The 20,990-nt window shown below is 51.1% G+C and overlaps 1 protein-coding gene across 2 annotated transcripts in view; it reads left to right on the top strand.

Annotated features, from left to right (window-relative positions):
* The window catches only part of LOC119382379 (TBC domain-containing protein kinase-like protein), a 70,020-nt gene that overhangs the window by 38,609 nt on the left and 10,421 nt on the right, over window positions 1-20,990 (top strand). The window contains exons 15-20 of one of the 2 annotated variants that reach the window (XM_037650073.2): window positions 6,757-6,819; window positions 6,879-7,056; window positions 7,117-7,200; window positions 7,253-7,338; window positions 7,393-7,429; window positions 7,499-7,660. In XM_037650073.2, the coding sequence (XP_037506001.1) occupies window positions 6,757-6,819; window positions 6,879-7,056; window positions 7,117-7,200; window positions 7,253-7,338; window positions 7,393-7,429; window positions 7,499-7,660 (610 nt within the window). The remainder of the gene's footprint in view (window positions 1-6,756; window positions 6,820-6,878; window positions 7,057-7,116; window positions 7,201-7,252; window positions 7,339-7,392; window positions 7,430-7,498; window positions 7,661-20,990) is intronic. The other variant, XM_049412190.1, reaches the window with a different exon arrangement.

The following is a 20,990-nucleotide window of genomic DNA, read 5'->3' as shown; positions in this document are numbered from 1 at the left end:
ACACGATGTGCGCCACGAGTGGGACATTTTGGAAATGATCCCGATGACGTCGAAGAGTCCCGAGTACAATTGACCACTACTAATCAAACTTAGTACGCAATAAAAAAAAAGAACCTTCCGTGCATCACAAGAAGTAATGAAATGCTGCTTGTTCGTTTATGTTTGATTCATGGAAAAAATAACCTCTTGGCGCTACCATGGCGAACGACGCGAGTGGTTCAAAAGTTCCGTTTTCACTGAGCTGCGCGTCTCAGTGGTTGTTTCGGTATCGCATACTGCTGCGTGTGCTTGGCTCTCGCTATTTTCGGCCTGTCTATACTCTGCTTCTGCTGGCCAAGCTAAGCTCTGTTACAGTGAACTATACAGTTTTGGAGTGGCCCGTGGCTGCGTCTTGGCAAGGTTGACGGCCGCTGTTGCGCAAGAAACAGTAGCTTCGGCGGCCGGGCAGTACAGGTGGGCAGCGTTGGGCACGGAAACTGCTTCGTCAGAAGGTCCATCAAGCGGGTGATTTGAAGTGCACCAACGCCGTGCGGACCACTAAAACGTGATTTTCTTTCAAAATAAGCATTTCCTTGGCACGAAACAAGCACTATGAGGTTTCTGCAACGCTATTGCAACAATCAACGTCGACTTAATATTTGCCTTTAGTGTCTCTTTAAGACATGGGCTTCTTGCGCCATGGTAGCATTGTGAAAGAAGTTGCAGGATGGTGAAAATTACGGTTTTTGCACTACTCTTATACAAATTAAGTACAGCATTTACATAGTCATAAAAAAAATGAAAGTGTGTTGATGTAATAGACATTTGTTTATTCAATAATTCGGACATTTTTTCCGGTCCCGGGAAATCCGAATTAACGAGCTTTCATATTATTGTCATGCGGCAAAGCCACCTTCAAGTTATCCTTTTTCAATGCAGTTAGTGAAATAAAGGAACCCCATTGAATTGAAAGAATGGTGCAGTTTTATTCAGCATAAAAAGCTCTACAAATTGAGCAAAAAAGAAGTTTCAGTAATTTTGCTACAGTTTTCATCTTATTTTTACGGTAGCCAAAGGGTTAACATGGAAAAGGATTGATGTTGGCTTCTTCTTTTGCACTTTAAGAAATGCCACCGATCCATTGTCACATTTTTCATATTGACACGCCGCCGCCCTTCGACGCCCACCACCCGTTCCACCGTCGTACCGCCAGCCATCTGCCGCCATACGACCAGCCATCTGCTGGCATGCCATGGCCTTCGCCACAAGAGGAGCCGTTGCGACGTCCACAGCTTCGCAAAACAGACGCCTGGCGCACCGTACATAGGCGTCCACTTTGTTTTAACTGCAGAGGAGTGGGCCATATTTCCCGTCATTGCTGGCATCGCGTCGATTCGTTTCGCCCTCTTAGGCCTTGGTCTGACAGTCGACGTGCCAACGACGACTACGTATCGCGCCGCGACAACACTGGTTCTCAAGGACCTCCAGCGCCTCGACCCCATTTTGACGACCGCCGTACCAACGACGACGACAGCATGCCTGGTTACCAGCCGGGTTTGGGACATCGACCACGCTCTCCGTCTCCTGCCCACTCGCCTTCATCGCACCGCCGCACTTTTGCTGACGTCCGAGGAAGGAGGTCACCCAGCCCACGCCGGGGAAACTGAAGGCGGCGACCTCCGGGGGTAAGGTTGCAGGCCGTCAAGACGACGAAAAAAAGCCCCCATTACTCTCACCACAGGACGCCGTAAAGCCGACACGACGTAACACCGACGAAACTGTGACCGCAGACTGCCGTTCTCGTGGACGGACAACAAGTGACCGCCTTAGTTGATACCGGTGCCGACTTTTCTATAATAAGTGAAGACCTCGCCGTACGCCTCAAGAAAGTAAAGACGCCGTGGACGGGACCTCACCTAAGGACCGCAGGAGGCCAGTTACTGATGCCTATCGGAAGGTGTACAGCGAGAATCAACATCGGTGGTTCCTCTTTTGTGGCGACGTTCGTTGTTCTCGCCTCATGTTGCAAAGACCCAATTATTGGGATGGATTTCTTGAGAGAATATGGCGCCGTCATCAACATCCCGGACAGTTTAATAACGTTCCGCAATAGCCCTGGTTTAGTCGATTGTTCTGGGGCGACACATAAACCTCTGCGTCTAACTGATGATGATGTGGTCGTCCCGCCACGGTCATGCACTCTTGTTTCGGTGGCAGGGGACGCACCGTTCGACGGCGAAGGCATTGCCGACCAAATCAGCTCGCTGCTCTTTAGCCATGGCATTTCAGTTGCACGAAGTATTGTCATTGTCACTGCTGGACGCACAAACTTGCTCCTCACCAACTTTAGTGCTGAGCGCCGGCACCTTCCAAAGGGCACAGCCGTCGCTTACTTTGACAATATTGTAGAAGTCCAAGGCTGTTTATCGATACTGGACGAAGCGCCTAAACAAGAATCAGCACCCGTTCTTGACGTTGGTACTACCCTGCCAAAGGACGAACGAAAGAGACTTCTTGAGTTGCTAGCCGAATTCCAGGACTGCTTTTCATCGACATCACGAGTTGGTCGTACGCCGCTAACCATGCATCGAATAATTACCGAAGACACGGCGAGACCTATTCACCAGAATTCCTATCGTGTGGCTCTCAAGGAACGCGAAGTGATACAGCAACAAGTAGCGAAAATGCTTGAAGATGACGTGATTCAGCCATCACAGAGCCCCTGGGCATCACCTGTAGTCCTAGTCAAGAAAAAGGACGGCACCCTGCGATTTTGCGTGGACTACAGGAAGCTGAATCAGGTGACCAAGAAAGATGTGTACCCGCTTCCACGTATCGATGACTCGCTTGACAGACTTCGACACGCTCGCTACTTTTCTTCAATGGACTTGACGAGCGGATATTGGCAAATCGAGGTAGATCCAAGAGACCGGGAGAAAACCGCTTTTGTTACACCAGATGGTTTATACGAATTTAAAGTCTTGCCCTTCGGTTTGTGTTCAGCGCCCGCTACTTTTCAAAGGCTCATGGATACCGTCCTTTCGGGGTTGAAGTGGAAAACCTGCTTGGTTTATCTTGACGACGTCATAGTCTTTTCCGCAACTTTTGACGAGCACCTTAAAAGGCTGGAAGTTGTTTTACGAGCCATAAGGTCCGCGGGTCTCACGTTGAAGCCAGAGAAATGTCACTTCTGTTTTGAAGAGCTACAATTTCTTGGTCATGTCGTCAGCCACGCAGGCGTTCGGCCCGATCCCGAAAAAATTGCCGCCGTTGCACAGTTCCCGGTACCGTCCGATAAGAAAGCTGTCAGACGCTTTCTGGGCCTTTGTGCCTATTATCGACGGTTTATTGCAGACTTCGCACGCATTGTGTCACCTTTAACTCGGCTCATGAGGGACGACGTCGCCTTTCAGTGGAATGACAAACAGGTAGCTGCGTTTAATGATCTGCGCCAACGTCTTCAAACACCCCCAGTGCTTGCCCACTTCGACGAGGAAGCCCCCACGATGCTTCACACTGACGCTAGCAATGTGGGTCTGGGAGCTGTGCTAGTGCAGCGGCAAGAGGACACGGAAAGAGTCATCGCCTACGCAAGCAGAACGCTAACACGCGCAGAGGCTAATTATTCAACAACAGAGAAAGAATGCCTCGCCGTGGTATGGGCAGTCATGAAATTTTGCCCGTATTTGTATGGCCGCCCCTTCAAAGTTATTAGCGACCATCATTCCCTTTGTTGGTTGACTAATCTTAAAGATCCCACCGGCCGATTAGCGCGTTGGAGTCTGAGGCTGCAAGAATTTGATATGACGGTCGTACACAAGTCGGGGAAGCGACATACGGACGCCGACTGCCTGTCTCAATCACCAATACAGTTGGCTTCTCTACCCGATGAGGATGAAACTGCATTCCTTGGTGTCCTCGACACGTCGACGATCGCCCAACAACAACGTGACGACCCTGAGTTGCTTGGCTTAATTAATTACTTAGAGGGACAATCTCAGAGTGCACCCAGAGTTTTTGCACGAGTATTGCCGTCGTTTTGTTTACGGAACAGCGTCCTTTACAAAAGAAACTTCTCGTCGATTGGACCTCCCTATTTGCTCGTCATTCCTGCAACCCTTCGTACTGAAGTGCTTCAAGCATGTCACAACGAGGTGACTTCTGGTCACTTAGGCTACACGCGCACATTGGCAAGAGTTCGGCAAGGATACTACTGGCCAAGGCTTACCACAGCCGTGAAGCAACGCATTCGTACTTGCCTCGACTGCCAGTGACGCAAGTCGCCTCCGACGAAACCAGCCGGCCTGCTGCAACTTGTCCAAGTCCCACGAACACCATTTGCCCAGATCGGAATGGATATTTTGGGTCCACTTCCTACTTCTACTGCAGGGAACCGCTGGGTTATCGTCGCAACGGATTATCTGACCGGTACGCCGAAACAAAGGCAATCCAAAGAAGCACAGCGGCAGAAGTCGCGAGATTTTTCATAGAGAATGTTGTACTGCGACATGGTGCCCCAGCCGTCGTGATTACAGACCGCGGAACCGCATTTACGGCAGCTCTGTTAGACCATGTCTTGATGTTAAGTGGCACGACTCATCGTAAGACAACTGCCTACCACCCGCAAACGAACGGATTAACAGAGCGCTTAAACAAGACTATTGAAGACATGCTTTCGATGTACGTGGATGCCCAACATAAAAATTGGGACGAAATCTTACCCTTTATCACGTTCACGTACAATACAGCTAAACAAGAAACGACTCGCATGACTCCATTCAGCCTCGTTCACGGAAGGGAGGTACGGACGATGTTGGATGCGATGTTACTACACGAATGGGACGACATTGACACGGACGCCGACGTGTTTACTCAACGGGCGGAAGAAGCTAGGCAGCTCGCACGATTACGGATCCGCCAGCAACAAGACTACGATGCAGGTAATGCCAACCGAAGAATAGTAACCTACGCAACCGGCGACCGAGTGTGGGTTTGGACGCCCATACGGAAACGTGGACTGTCAGAGAAACTGTTAAGGCGATACTTCGGGCCATATCGTGTATCGCGACAGCTGAGTGACGTAACCTACGAGGTCGTCCCCGACAGTCCCTATTGCACAAGGCGTCGCCAGCACCGGCCTGAACTTGTGCATGTCGTACGCATGAAACCGTATGTCACCGACTGACTGTGCACTTCCATAAAACGGTGGTTCTGGTTTAGCATCGGGGCGATGCTCTGTTAAGGAGAGGCAAGTGACACGTGCATAAACATAAACGACGATGACGATGGCGAGGTTTCACAGACTCCGGCTAGTGGGACAGTAGCTTTCGGTGTGAAAGACAAGGAAGACGTTTTTCTGTTCAGCTGATTTGAACACGCTGCTTCTCTGTCGCAAGTTGTCCTTCTTGTTTGTTCGCGTTGCACCGCGACAATATATAATCTTAGTCACCCAACAGATTCTGCTATTTCACAGCTGCAGTCGTGACAATATGTTTCTGAAAGTGAAGGCCGAAGTCTCGAGACGTACTCCTTGTGCATAGGCCCTATGAGTTATGTTGTGGTGCCTCATAGGCATTGGTCCAAAAACTGTCTGATAAATCTCTCATTGGCTATACAAGCAATCTAAACGCATTGTAACAGTGGCACATGGGACAGCACAAACCTTGAGAGCTCTGCTTCATGGTCTTCTGCAGTCTCCATAAGCCTATGGAGTCTGTGCATGGAAGCCAATTACAAGCAGTGTGGCACTCCATTGACCTTTGTGCCAGCTTGAAAGATTTGTGGGGCGTGCCTATACGGATTCACAATGGTAAGGCTGCAGTCGAGAGTTGAAACGAGGCAACGCAGTCGACTTGATGTGCGACAAGGCTTTCGGGTGGGCTGCTGAGAATTTAGAGCCAGGGATTGCGTCCATGGAGCACCTTGTTGATATGTTTCCACTGTGTACGAATTCATGGTGACGACATTCACAATGTCGTTATCAAGCGAAAGTATGCGGACCATTGCTGTTTGTGTACTTTTGTTGCCTAGTGGTCAGCCATGTATACTTTTGCCCACGTCTTTGTCAAATACATCTGAATGAGTGCCGTTTCTTGGACGAGTTGTAAACGCATTCTGGAAAGGGTAGCGCTTGTGAACACTGACTAAAGGAAGACACACGGTCACACAGACGGAAGCACTTCTAGCCACTGGTTTTCATTGGAAATCCGCCCTACATTTATGCATCGCTTTTCAGCCGCGTGACAACTTCAACGCACCGACGAATTTAAGAAGACATCTTCTTCTGATAACACAGTCGATGGTGTGCTGATACGTTCTGCCCCTTCGAGAAAGCGTTTGGGAAATCATAGAAACTAAGACCATAGTAAACGAAGGGGTGAAATGGTATCAGAAAAAAAATTGCTCTTCCTAAATTGATCAGTGCGTAGAAGTTGTCACGTGGCCTACCTAAATAGCGGGCGGATGTTCAATAAAAAGCAGCTGCTAGAAGCACTTCTGTCCGTGTGCCTTCCTGTGGTCTCAATATGAATGAGGTTCTACTGTACATGGTGGTTGCAGCACTCATTGTGGGACCCAAGTAGGGTGGACCTGAGGGTGTCGACAGAGTCCTGGGTTCAGGACGTACTTGAAGCCACTGCTGCCATGCGAAGTTTGTGCGCTAGTTGTTTGCTAAATAAGCGAGATGAATTCAGCCTCGTTAATTTTCTAGAGCTGTGCATGTCCTTGCCTAAAAAGTCTGACTGCTTGCTCACTGGCATTCGTTTCCACTCTGTGCAGGGTGACCTAATACGAGAGTATGAAGCCATCGACAAAGAAACGCCCACCCCAACTGACAGACAGGTGTGACTATGCCTGCTCAGGTGAATGAAAATGTAATCCTTCTGTGGTGATTTTTGCAGATAGAAGTGGACATTCCTAGATGCCATCAGTACGACGAGCTCTTGTCATCGCCTACTGCTCATGCCAAGTTCAAGCGCCTTCTGAAAGCTTGGGTTGTGAGCCATCCTCAGTATGTTTACTGGCAGGGCTTGGACTCCTTGTGCGCACCCTTTCTACACCTGCACTTCAATGACGAAGGTGATTGATTATGCTCGGACATGGGCCCACGTGTGGCTCAATGCGTCTTGTTTGTTGCAGCTTCTGCGTATGCATGCTTGTCCACATTCATCTCGAGATACCTCTATGACTTCTTCCTTCAGGACAACTCCCAAGTTATCAAAGGCAAGAAATTGTCGACTTTTCTTCAGTGGCCCTTCATAGCAGACTTTTGCAGAGTACCTGGCTGTATTCTCTCATTTGGTTGCCTTTCATGACCCGGAGCTGACCAACCATTTGGACAGTATTGGATTTCTCCCAGAGGTGGGCCCCTTGTCAGCCTCTGCGACAGTGTTGACAGTTTTCTATCTCTTGCAGCTCTACTCCATCCCGTGGTTTTTGACAATGTACACACGTAAGCTCCTGTCGTTGTTCTTTGAGCAGCAAGCCAAGTGACCTGCTAATGGGGCTCATCTCTGAACAGATGTGTTTCCCTTGCACAAGATATTTCACTTGTGGGACACACTGCTGCTTGGCCGAGACAGCTTCCCCCTCTGTGTTGGTGTGGCCATTCTGCAGCAGCTTCGTGCAGATCTGCTCTCATTTGGCTTCAACGAGTGTATCTTGCTCTTCTCAGACATGCCTGGTAAGCCACTCTCCCTTTCGTGGCATGTACACAGCAGATGCCTCCTCACAGGATGTCCCAGCAGCCAGTGCTACTTGAGCACACACCAAAGATTCCACTGTCTCTGCGACTGTTGTGCTTGCAGGGCTTGGCACCAAAACAAGCGCACAGTTTTACTAATGGCGTTTTTCACTGGGAGATCCAGAGCGGCCGCTGAAATCCCGGAGCGAGCACTCGGGATTTCATGAAGCCAAATCTGCCAGTGGAACACGGGAATGCTCCGCTGTGGAACGCCCCAGAAGTCATGTGAACCGGTTCCGGAAACAATTCCTTTTTCCGCTCTCTAGGTTTCTATGGCAACTTTAGCCGCCACTGCAAGGCGCGCATTTCGATCACGCAGTCACGAACAGCAGGGGGACAATTTTGTTGTTATTGTGGCAGAATAGCGGGTAGGCAAAACTTTCTTTAGTAGGTTGGACAACGACAGAGAATCAACACGTCCACTCGGTTTGAACGCATTTACAGTGCTCTCGTAGAGAGGGAAAAAAAGGAAAATAGAAATACAGAAACACAAGCACAGTCAAAAGAGTTTTCTCTGCACCCCGCACGTGCAGCAGACTTAGAGAACAGAGGGAGAAAATGCTTTCCCTGTGTTGGGTGACGGTCCCTGTGGCTTTCAGTGTTCTTTCACGGGGTGGGCGTGTAGGTCGTAAAACGACGATGTCAAGGACGTTCTCCGCTCTTCCCGTACTCGTAGTCGCCTCCAAATTGCGGGCCGCTGCGGTCGCAGCCCCGAAAACGCGTCCCCCCGGGTTGCCCTTCTTCCTCCTTTTCGCCACGGGGTCTTCCAATTAAAAAGCTGCTCCGAAGTGGGGGGCTGCTTCCCAATATTCTACAAATACAACAGTTGTGTTGCGAGCATGGACGAGCACGTGGAACTCACTCCGCCTGTGCGTTGCCTGTTGCTGGGCGTGCCTAGGAACGGCGGGAACGATCTCAATGGTAAGTGCTACGTACTTCACACTGATAATAAATTCTCCCCGTAATGATAACTCTTGACAGCTCCGCGTGAAGGCTGGTCACATAGTCGTACGGTATGTAGGTGCACGTGGCAACGGCCGCAATCGGCGCTCGCAAAAATGCGGCACGGTCTGAGCAGGATTTTTTTTCCATCTGAGAGGTTACGTACCTGCCGCCTTAGAAGTCCTACTGCTTTAGAATATCACAGGCGCGTCGGAATTTTCTCAACGCTCACCAAGCATATCTTCTCCGAGAGGCTCCGAGAAAGCTTCCCGAAAGAAGCCTTCGTACAGCACCTGCGTCTCTTCGCAGTCTTCTTCGTCTGAGCTGGACGAGCTGCTGCTTGAACTGCTCTCGTCGCTAGATAGAAGTTCCACCACAGCAGCAAACGCAGCCATTTTGCGAAGCTCAGCCGCTCAGCGAACGCACAATGACAGATGTGACGTACAGTCGACTCTCATTAATTCAAACTCGAAGGGACCCCTGGATTTTGTTTGAATTATCAGGCTGTTTGAATTATCGGAAGTTCTCATATATGCGACTCTGGGTAAGGTGACAGCACAAATTATGATTAGACATCTATATTCACACTTTTAAGCATTTCTAGAGCTTAACTACAAAAAAACAGAAAGCAGTGCGTGTAAGGTCAACAAGTTTATTGACTATCTACTGCTGACCAGACCTTTTAAAGAAATCATGGATGGTCAACTGCTTATTTGCCACATGCACATTTAGCACAAAGCTCTCGATGCCAGTAAGTGCAGCCAGTTGATTCTGAGAGTTTTCTGTTCCTGTCAGAAATTTTCTCACTTTAGCAATGTAGTGGAAGGCCTGCACAGTTGTCACATTTTCCACTTCTGGATTTTCCACTTCTGGTTCTTCTTCACTCTCACTGCTGTGTTGTGCTGGCAGCACCTCTGCCACCAAGTCATCGAGTGTGTCCTCCCTGCACACACACAGGTTATCATCAGTAGCTGCATAATTGTCGAGGTTGGCAGCTATGTTGTGCGCTTTTAGAGCAGACAGCACTTGGCTTTCGTCGTCCTCCTCAGTCTGCAGGCAATCAGGTGAAGCGGCAATGCTGCAGCCAGGTACGCGGAATGCATGCTGGAAGCAGTTCCTTATTGTTGCTGATGTCACTGCATTCCATGCGTCGGCGAGCATCCCCAACGACGAGAGGAGTGTGACACTGTAAGGCATGCCATTGTCCATACATATCAGCATTCTCTTCAGCAGTGTTTTCCGGTAATTAAGCTTCAGGCATTTGATTACCCCTTGATCCAGGGGCTGGAGGACAGCTGTAGTGTTAGGAGGCAGAAATTCGAGGCGAATTGCTTCCAGCCCCTCCACGTCGCCATGTGCAGGGCAGTTATCAACAATCAGCAAAATTTTTCTTTTGGCTCGCTTGATTTGCCCATCCAGTTTGCGGAGCCAACCCTCGAACAAAGCTTGCGTCATCCAGGCTCGCGTGTTTCCGTCATATGCAACTGGGAGCGTTCGGACGCCTTTAAAGCACCTGGGACGCTTTGACTTGCCCACAACGAAGAGTTCTGGCTTGTGACTTCCGTCCATATTGGCGCAAACCATGACGGTTAACCGTTCTTTGCTGAGCTTTCCGCCAGTACAACGCTCTCCCTTGCGACACAAGGTTTGATCGGGCAGGCACTTAAAAAACAGCCCCATTTCGTCGGCATTATATATGTCAGCCGGGGAGTATTCAAGCAGCAGGCTTTGAAGTTTAGTCTGCCGCCAGTCAGAAGAAACAGTTTCATCGACTACTGCCGCTTCACCGCTCACCGTTTTGAAGGAGAGACCGTGGCGTTCCTTGAACCGCGAAATCCAGCCATCGCTGCACTTGAAATTTTCAATTCCGAAGCGCAAAGAAAGTTCTTCAGCTTTCTCTCGTAAGATTGGCCCATTTATCGGTAGATTGGAGCTCCGTGCGCGCTTGAGCCAAAGAAGCACGGCGTTTTCGAGATCCGGGTACGCAGCTTCCCTAAGCCTTTTCCGATCGGGAGCGAAGCGGCTCGCGTTATTCTGCAGCTTGTCTTTGGCTTTCAGAATGGTTGTGAGAGTGCTCTTGGTAATTCCATACTTCAGTGCCACTTCAGTCTTCTTCACAACAGCGTCGACTTCTTGGATAGCGGCCAATTTCTCCTTTAGGGGTAGTGTCCGGTACTTTCCTCGCGGCGACATGGTCGATCGAAAAATACGCAGCACATAAGAAAGACAGGCTGGCAGGTCACGTGCTTCGGAGTCGGCCAGCGGGCCAGCGCCACCGGCACGCCGGAAAAGCAGAGACAAGCCGCGAGCCAGCTTCGTACCCACCAGGCCGGGTTTTTTTATATTTTTTTTGGCAGAGACTGCTGCGCCGCGCGGTGCACGAGCCGCTCCCACACAGAAACGACTCCTGCACCGCACGGAAGTGACGTCATGCGTTTTCCGGTTAGGCGCGCCGTTTGAATATGCCGTGAATTCGCCGAGTCGGCAAGCGAGTATGCCTCCCCATCGGCCTCCCGTCAGCCGGACTTGCTGCTGCTGCGCTGCTGGTGGTCCTGTCTACAGGCCCTTTGATATTGGATGTTTGATGATCAGACGCAGCTGGCTGCATAGGTTTCGCCGGCATCCGCGTCAGGAATGTGCACGACTTATCAAGGCTCGGATGACAGGACGTGGTCTCAAAACTGAGTCACTGGGCGCCTAGATTTCGCGAACGGCTCGTGGTGACGTACTATATCGCGATGGAAAGAAACGCGAACTGCGTAAAGCGTGGCTTTCGGCACAGTCGAACTTCAGCATGCTTTGAATATCGCTGGGCGAATCTGTGCTTTCGGCCGGCGTCACTGTAGCGCTAGAATATTGCTCCGGCTGGCGCTATCGCATTGCGTGTGTGTCCCGAGTACAAGACATGACTGGTAGATGATAACCATAACAAATAATGATGGACAAGTTTCCTGCCATCATTCTTTTTTTTTTTTTTAGCAGCTAGCAGTCACTGTTTCTCTTCGCCTCTTGTAGCCACGCCGAATATGCAACACGAAATCTTATGTCGCTCAGTTTACCGTTGGTACCGTCACCGCCTCACGAAGTAATTGGCAGACTAAGTCGCTTCAAAATACTGAAGTGTCGCCGTGATGCTCTAGGCTACACTGTATTCTAGGCGATCAGCACTTGATAAACGATGCCCAATGGCAACAGCTGACTGCGTTAGCCCACCTACCTACAAAACAGTGCCGCACAGTTTGTCTGCCTTGCTGAATACACGGCCGGTGACAGCACAGCATGATTTACCTAGCAACAGATGAACGGCCGCTACGTGTTCGCACTTTGCGAAAAACCTACAGTGCAGGAGCATTGGCCATCGGAGATCACAGGCTTAGTAAAAACACTTCGCAGCCGCACTGGGATTTCTTGTGCGCCTGGACGTTCACACGAACTGTGCACCAACATTTATTTCATCGTCAACCTTACCCTTCGCGACAAGCAAAATGAGGTACTCGGTTGCAAGGACAATTTCACCCTCGACAACACCACGTTTTTACATCGCAAACTAGAAAATGCAGTACTTCCAACAGCAACGCAACAATCCGCACATCATCAAACTCTGCCGCACATCGATTTTCTCGCGGCTGCTTGCCTGCTGTTACCTTTCGCAGCGCCCTCTGGATTTAAGGTGGTTGCGATATGTCATTAACAAATGTACATTAAATAAGTCGTCAAACACGTTTTGTTTAATATTTTTGTAGGTTTAACACATTACAAAGTAATAATCTGGCCATTTGAGTTGTTTTAAGTTTACTTTAACGAGGTGACGTCACTTCCGTGCGGTGCAGGAGCCAGTTCTGTGTGGGATCGGCTCCTGCACCGCGCGGCGCACGAGACGCTGCCATTTTTTTTTCCCCACCGCGGCGCGGTATGCTGAGAAACGATTGTGCGGCAAAACCTTTTCCCTTGTAGCTTTAAGGCGCTTATTTTTCAATTTTAGACTATTATGATAATCATAAGCACGCAAATTTCCAAATATTGCCGGCAAATCAGCAGAAATTTTCCGGTATGGACAGGCAGAAAGTACGAATTAACCGAATGACGAAGTTTGAATTAAGCGGCTTTTAAATGCATTGAAAGCATAGCGGGCCAACCAAAATTTTGAATTTTGTATGAATTAACCGAAAGTACGAATTATCAGAGTTTGAATTATCGCGAGTCTACTGTATGCTGCCCGTCGTGTTTCCGCCCGAATCCGCGACTTGGCGGTGGAGCAAGTGAGAGCAATCCGCCTCGGAGCGAGTCGCCCTGAAACTACCAGTGAAACGCGCGGACCCGCTTCGAATCTACCAGTGAAATTCAGATTCGTCACCACGGAGCAAAAAAACCTGCTCCGGATCTCCCAGTGAAAAATGCCATTATGCTCACTCAGTGGGTATACTGCACAAAAATATGCCTGTCATGATATATGGTCAAGATTTGCAAAACATACAGACATAGAAAGCCTTGATAACACACATTTAGAGGCACAAGCCTAGTTTGTACACGTTACATGAGCGTGGCTCAGCTACGAAAAGTTCACAACTTGAATGGCACCGTAGGGGAGCTGATGGTTTGAGGAAAAAAAAAGTCACAGTTTCGCCGCAAGGGCGAAGCAATGAATGCGATAGCTAGAAACTAATGCTTTACGAAGTGAGGCTCGCCAATGGATACTCTCAGTTTGAACAGCGCTCCTGTTGCAAAGGCGGCCGAAGCAGCGAAGGAAACTAGCGTGCTTCAAGTGTCGAGCTGTGACACTTGATAGTTCGCGCTCATCGTCTGTTTGTTTGTTTAGCGGGGTCCCTTGAGATCGAGTGGCTTTCGTACGCTCCGTAACATGAGCGCGGATACCACGGTGAAAGCTTGAAACAACTCTCTTCCCCTCACCACCAGAAAACCGCGCGAGCAGACAGCGGAAGGGCAAGGTTCTCCCTGCGCAATAAGAAGAAGAAGCGAGCGAGCTCGCCGACGATTTTTAAATGCGCCTGTCGTGCTCCAAGCTCCATCTCGCTGGTAATGAAGAAACGCTTATAAGCACCGGCCGTCTCTGAGTCCGTCTAGCGGTAAAGGGTGTGTATAGGGGGTATGCACTGTATCTTGATCCGCGAGGTGGCGATAGCATCGCCGGGCAGCGACGCCATTTTGGCGGTCCGGCCGTTCGTGAGCGCAGTAGCAGGTAGCAGTACCGGCAGTATCGGGCGACATTCTGTATGCGTTCTGCTTAGCCCACGCACAGCAGTGTCTCGTGCGCGGTGCGTATTTATTACGTGAAAATCTTTGAACGAATTTATTTGCGTGTGCGGAGAGACGGTACGTGCCGTGGTTGCACGTCAGCCAGCTGCGACAATGGTGAACTGCGCCGTGTTTGCTTGTAACAACCACACGAAAAAGAAGCCTGTGGATCAGAATGCTGCCTCGGTTGGTTTCTTTTTCATACCAAAGGCCAGCTTTGCAGGTGCAGTGAGCAGCTTGTACCTCACCGTCTTTGATGAGAAGCCACGGCGTAAGGGGCTTTTCATTAAATGACTGTGAATGACGAACCTGGGAGTACAAACAGACAACCTCAGTGATGTGACCTAAACATTTGAAATAAATTAGAAAGCTATCGTAGCTGCAAAGTTGGAACACTAAGAAATTTCTGAATAAAGCAACGTCAACGCTGATTTGCACGACGTAAGTGATCGACGCACCACGTATTAAATTCTGGCGACCGCGTTTAACGCGGAATGGAGTTAGATCACACTTAATCCTTCAGGAAGCTGCGCGTCGCCCTAGCTAGAACTGTCGCTTAACGCTTGCGATAACTCAGCTACACATGAGCAAGGCAATCAGCGGTTGTTGAAATGCGAAAACCATTTAGAAACAGCCACTGGCAAGTGCTGTAATTCCTTCCTGCCCTGACATCCCGTTACCGTGTTTACGGGTTTCAAACGGCACTAGCACGACAGAAAATACGCGATTACAAATAAACGGGGAAGTCGGCTTACATTTCTGACAACAGCGATTGTGCTGTACGGCAGAACTTCGACGCCTGCACTAAAAAGCTGCGATATATCGGCTGCACATTAGCACGGCACGCAGCGGTTGTTGAGAAGCAAAAACCATTTGAAAACAGCCACAGCAGCAATTGCTGTGATCTCTTTCCTGCCATTACATCTCGTTACTGGGTTTACAGTATCGGCAGAGCGCTCGCACGGCACAATAAACGCGATTACAAGTGGACGAGGGAAGTCTGTTTACCTTTCCAACTACAACTATCGTGCTGTCTGGGAGAACCTTGACGCCCGGCTGCTGCACCCATCCGCTCGTGAGATAGTTGTGACCGTGCATGGATTTACAAGCTTTCAGTTGCTCACACGACACAAAACTTGTCGCGTGAACAAGGTGGTCCTTTATGTCGGTGAAGTCGACCCGCGGCAGCAGTGCAACATCGGGTTGAAGTTCAGCGTCTTCGAGTTCGAGTGGGTCTACGCCGCCGCACAGACGACCTTTATCCAGTTAGCGCAATCGCGCAGGTTTATCTAACCCACGTGCGTATGCGCTTAAATCCATTGCAGTCCACAGGTGCACCAAGAAAAGCTAAAAAACAGATAGTTCCACGGTGCCACCGTGAGCGCATCGAACCACCGAGACCGCCAAAATGGCGGCATCCTGGAACGACGCTAGCGCTCCTTGCGGATGACGTCAGGTGCATACCCCCTATATAACGCTCGCCGTTAGCTACGTGGAGGATCTGCGTTTCATGGCATAGCGGTTAGCGCCACTCGCTGCGGAGCAAGAGGTCCCTGGTTCGATTCCGCGCTTCGGAAGCATTTTTCTGAATTATTTTTCTTTGGGGCTTTTATATATATATATATATACATACTTATACATATACGGTGCATGACGGCGACGGCGATGGCAAAATTCAGCCGAGACTGTCCATTGCTATCGCAATAAAAGAAAATTCTTGAAAGCAAGACCATCCAAAGTAGAGGAGGGAGCCAACAAATGGAAACACCATAGGTCAAAGGCACCTTGTCATTCTTGGCATGTGACCTGTGGCGCCAGTACTTGCATCTGGAAAGGAGATGAGCATTCCAGCTACCTTAGTTTTCCTTTTAGCTTTGCTGTTCAGTGCATTTCTGTGTATTGCCACGCCCACTTCTTGTCTTGTTTTGATGTATTTGTGTTTGACCGGCAGGGACGGTTATCAACACCCGACGCTGTCCGCGAAGCAGTGTTCGAGAAGCTTCGTGATTGTAGTAGATCGTTTTGTTAAGATTGCGCCCTGCAAGCGAATGTTCCTGCTTTGTCTAGAGATAACGCCGCCACCAGCGATATTACTGGAAAGTTCGATAGCGCCTGTATAAAAGCCGACGCGCTTGACTGCTTGTCAGTTGATCGACGGTCGACGCTCTGTTCGCCGCTATCATTGTATTGCTGTAGTTTGACTTTCAGTTTCTTGGCCACAAGTTCGGCCAAATAAACAGTTTCATCTCGGACGTGCTTACTGTTGTCTTCGTCGACGTCACGACCACGTGACATTTGGTGGAGATGCTGCTTCTTCCGTGATCCGGACGCCCCTGCGAAGCACTGACCCAAGCCCGAGCCCGAGCTCTCGGACTCCGAGGACAAGCTGCGCCACGTTTACTTTTACCTTGAAGACACAGCAAGGGCCTGGTTCGAGAATCGGGAGTCCACTCTTCGAACTTGGGACGCCTTTAGCAGCGCTTTCCTGCAGACGTTTGCAAGCGTCGTCAGAAAAGAAAGGGCCGCAGCTTTGCCAGAGACACGGGTCTAACTTCCAAATGAAAGCGTTGCCATCTTTGGAGAGGAAATGACCAGACTGTTCCGCCGCGCTGACCCAGCCATGCCTGAGGACAAGAAAGTCAGGTTGCTCATGCGAGGGGTAAAGCAAGAGCTCTTCGCTGGGCTGATGCGGAACCCACCCTCGACAGTCCAAGAATTCATCTCAGAGGCGACAACGATTGAGAAGACGCTGGAAATGCGCAACCGCCAGTATAATCGCCGATCGATTCAAGACAGCCCAGCTGTTCATCCCGTCGGTTCCGACGACCTGCGTGAAACGATCCGAGCAATCGTGCGGGAAGAACTGCGCAAGCTGTTACCCTTACCACAGCCTGAAGTTGCCTCGATCGCTGACATCATCTGAGAGGAAATCCAGCAGTCTCTGGGCACCCCCGAGTCAGCGCAGTCGCAGCTGCAAGCAGTGAGCTATGCTGCTGCAACCCGATGCAACGCCCCCCCTCCTCGCCCACGTCAAGACGCCACGCAGCCCCAGCAGTTCCGCCGCCAGGCACCACCGCCGCCGCCACCAACGTCATACCGCCCGCCAGCCGGCCACCTATACACGCCGAGGAAGACTGACGTTTGGCGCGCCCCCGACCACCGCCCACTCTGCTACCATTGCGGGGAAGCTGGCCACACTTACCGCCGCTGCCAGTACAGACAGATGGGACTGCGTGGGTTCGCGATCGATCCACAGCGAGGGGAAAGGCCACGCAACATCGCTGACTACCTCACGGGAACGCAATGGACGCCCCGACAACCTTCCCGTTCGCCGTCGCCAGGCCGCTACGTCTCCCCCCAACACCGACCATACACTGGCCCAACGCGAGGGCAGTCACCCAGCCCATATCCGGAAAACTAAGGGCAGCAACCGATGGAGGTGCGGTTGCTGTACGACGAAATACCGAAGATCCTCCGCCGCCGCCGACGCAGCCGCGACGAAATCTAAAGAACACGCTGCAAGGCAAGCGGAGCCCTGACGTCGCAACTTCGCGGCTCGAAGAAGACCTGACAACACAACGTCGAAGCATCAGGACAAACCGACGTAGCTGTGATCCGACGCCATGACCTAACCGCAATGCAAATTAAGGCCTTGAACTAGCGACCTCGATGTTCTCATCGACGGCCACGTCACTGCGCTTGTACATACTGGAGCCGACTGTTCCGTCATCAGTGGGCCGTTCGCTGCGGAGTTGACGAGGGTTAGGACTGCTTGGGAAGGCCCCGAAATTCGGACCGCAGGAGGACACCTGGTGATGCCGGCGGGAATCCGCACAGCGAGAGTCACCATTAACAACCGGATTTATCCCGCGAGCTTTGTTGTGCTACAGCTTTGCTCCAGAGATGTCATCCTTGGTATGGACTTCTCAGGTCTTCATGGTGCAGTCATCGACCTGAGATCCGAATCGAAAACACTATGCACAGAAAAGCATTACCGCGGTACACGCCGCCAGGGAAGCATGCCTTGAATGTGCTGGAAGACCAGGTCACCATCCCCCCTCGCTCCAGCGTCATCATTTCCGTCAGCACTCAGAAAGTAGCAGGCCTGGAAGGCGTCATTGAAGCCGACCAGCACCAGTTGATTAACCGTGAGATTTGCGTCGCAAGAGGAATAGCAGAGTTGCGGGGAGGCAAAGCACCAGTGATGCTCACAAATTTTAGCAACAAGTATAAGCACGTAAACAAAGGCACGACAGTCGCCTACATCGAAGAAATTGTGGCCGCCACCAATGCTTTCGCTATCGCCAATTCTTCCGAGCCCACACCGACGAACCAAGCTCCTCAACCAGCTTTCGACATCAATCCTAGCCTTCCGAAGCATAAACAAGAACAGCTCAAAACCCTGCTCTTGAAATACAGGGACTGCTGAATCCGCCAGACCCCAGTCGCAAAACATCGCATCATAACAGAGGAAAATGCCAGGCCACTCCGGCAGAGCCCGTACAGAGTTTCGACGCGAGAACGCGAATCCATAAAGAAACAAGTTGACGAAATGCTACACGACGACATCATCCAGCCGTCGAAGAGTCCATGGGCGTCACCCGTGGTGTTAGTGAAGAAGATGGACAGGACCCTACGCTTCTGCGTCGATTATCGCCGCCTGAACAAAATCACGAAGAAGGACGTCTACCCTCTCCCACGGATAGACGACACCCTGGATCGACTCTAAAATGCGAGGTACTTTTCGTCAATGGACCTCAAGACCGGCTATTGGCAAATCGAAGTCGACGAGAGAGACTGAGAGAAGACTGCCTTTATAACACCAGACGGCCTCTTTGAGTTCAAGGTTATGCCCTTTGGTCTTTGCTCGGCACCTGCGACGTTCCAGCGCATTATGGACACCATGCTGGCTGGATTGAAGTGGCAGACTTGCCTTGTGTACTTGGACGACGTCATTGTGTTTGCCTCAAGCTTCGACGAACACCTCCGGCGCCTTGACGCTATACTACAAGCAATCAAGACCTCTGGCCTCACCTTGAGGCCTGAAAAGTGCCGCTTTGCATACGAGGAGCTACTGTTTTTGGGTCACGTGATCAGCAAGGGTGGTGTTCGCCCAGACCTGCGGAAAACAGCTGCCATCGCTGCCTTCCCGCTCCCACCGACATGAAAGCCGTGCGCCGTTTTCTCGGCTTGTGTGCCTACTACAGGCGCTTCGTCAAGGAATTTTCACGAATTGCCGAACCGCTAACTCACCTCACGAAGACCAACGTGCCATTCAAGTGGGAAACGGCGCAAATCGAAGCATTTGAAGAACTGAAACGACGCCTTCAGATGCCTCCGATACCAGCGCATTTCGACGAATACGCTGATACGGAAATCCACACCGACGCAAGCAGCGTAGGACTTGGCGCCGTCCTTGTGCAGAAGACTGACGGGCTGGAGAGGGTCATCAGTTATGCTAGCCGGTCGCTATCAAAGGCAGAAACGAACTATTCCACAACAGAAAAGGAGTGCCTAGCGATCATCTGGGCTGCATCCAAGTTTCGCCCCTACCTCTACGGCAGGCCCTTCAAAGTTGTGAGCGACCATCACGCATTGTGTTGGCTAGCTAACTTGAAGGACCCTTCAGGTCGCCTCGCACGGGGGAGCCTACGACTTCAAGAATTCGACATTACCTTCGTTTACAAGTCCGGAAGAAAACACTCCGACGCTAACTGCCTGTCTCGCGCCCCCGTCGACCACCGCCACAGGACGACAAGGAGGACGACTCCTTCTTGGGAACCATAAGTGCCGACAACTTCGCCGAACGACAGCGAGCGGATCCAGAACTCAGGGGCCTTGTGGAATACCTCGAGGGCAGGACCACCGTTGTTCCAAAGGTATTCATGTGGGGACTGACGTCGTTTTTCTTGCGCATCGGTGTTCTCCTAAAGAAGAACTTCTCACCGCTTTGAGCCAATTTGCCTTCTCGTGGTACCCTCGACATTGCGGCCAGAGGTCCTCCAGGCTCTGCACGACGGCCCGACGTCTGGACACCTGGGTGTTTCTCGCACGCTAGCAAGAATACAGGAGAAGTACTACTGGCCGCGCCTTTCCGCCGACGTCACTCGTTACGTAAAGACCTGCTGGGACTGTGAGCGACGCAAGACACCGCCCACTAGGCCAGCCGGACTGTGCAGCCTATCGAGCCACCTCGACAGCCGTTCCAGCAAATCGGGATGGACTTACTGGGGCCGTTCCCGACGTCCACTACCGAAAACAAATGGATCGTCATAGCTACTGACTACCTCACCCGCTACTCCGAGACAAGGGCCCTGCCCAGAGGCAGTGCCGCCGAGGTAGCGAAGTTCTTCGTTGAGAACATCGTCCTGCGTCATGGCGCCCCAGAGGTCCTCATCACCGACAGAGGTACGGCATTTACTGCTGACCTAACTCAGGCAATACTGAGATACAGCCAAACAAGCCACCGCCGGACCACAGCGTATCACCCACAGACAAATGGCCTCACCGAGCGGCTAAACAAGACCATCACCGACATGTTGGCCATGTTTGTCGACGTCGAACACAAGAGGTGGGATGCCATCCTTCCGTATGTGACCTTTGCATACAACACGGCCGTCCAATAAACAACGCAGATGACGCCGTACAAGTTGGTCTGCGGAAGGAGCCCGGCGACGACGCTCGACACCATGCTACCCAACGTCACCGACGAAGAAAATCTCGATGCCACCGCTTACTTACAATGTGCCGAAGAAGCTCGACAGCTCACCAACCTGCGCATCAAGACCCAGCAGCACACTGACAGCCGTCGCTACAACCTTCGACGACGCTTTGTGGAATACCAGCCCGGCGACCGTGTTTGGGTCTGGACGCCGATACGCCGACGTGGGCTTAGCGAAAAACTCCTTCGTCGATACTTCGGGCCATACAAGGTTCTTCGACGCCTCGGTGCTCTTGACTACGAGGTCATTCTGGACGGCATTACGAACTCCCAGTGACGCCGCGCACAACCTGAAGCCGTCCATGTCGTGCGCCTTAAGCCATTTTTTGCGCGTTAACGAACCTGGGGACTCTA

This window comes from Rhipicephalus sanguineus, chromosome 2 (assembly GCF_013339695.2).
Source record: "Rhipicephalus sanguineus isolate Rsan-2018 chromosome 2, BIME_Rsan_1.4, whole genome shotgun sequence".
Classification (NCBI taxonomy): domain Eukaryota; kingdom Metazoa; phylum Arthropoda; class Arachnida; order Ixodida; family Ixodidae; genus Rhipicephalus; species Rhipicephalus sanguineus.
This window is presented reverse-complemented; position numbering and strand designations above follow the sequence as displayed.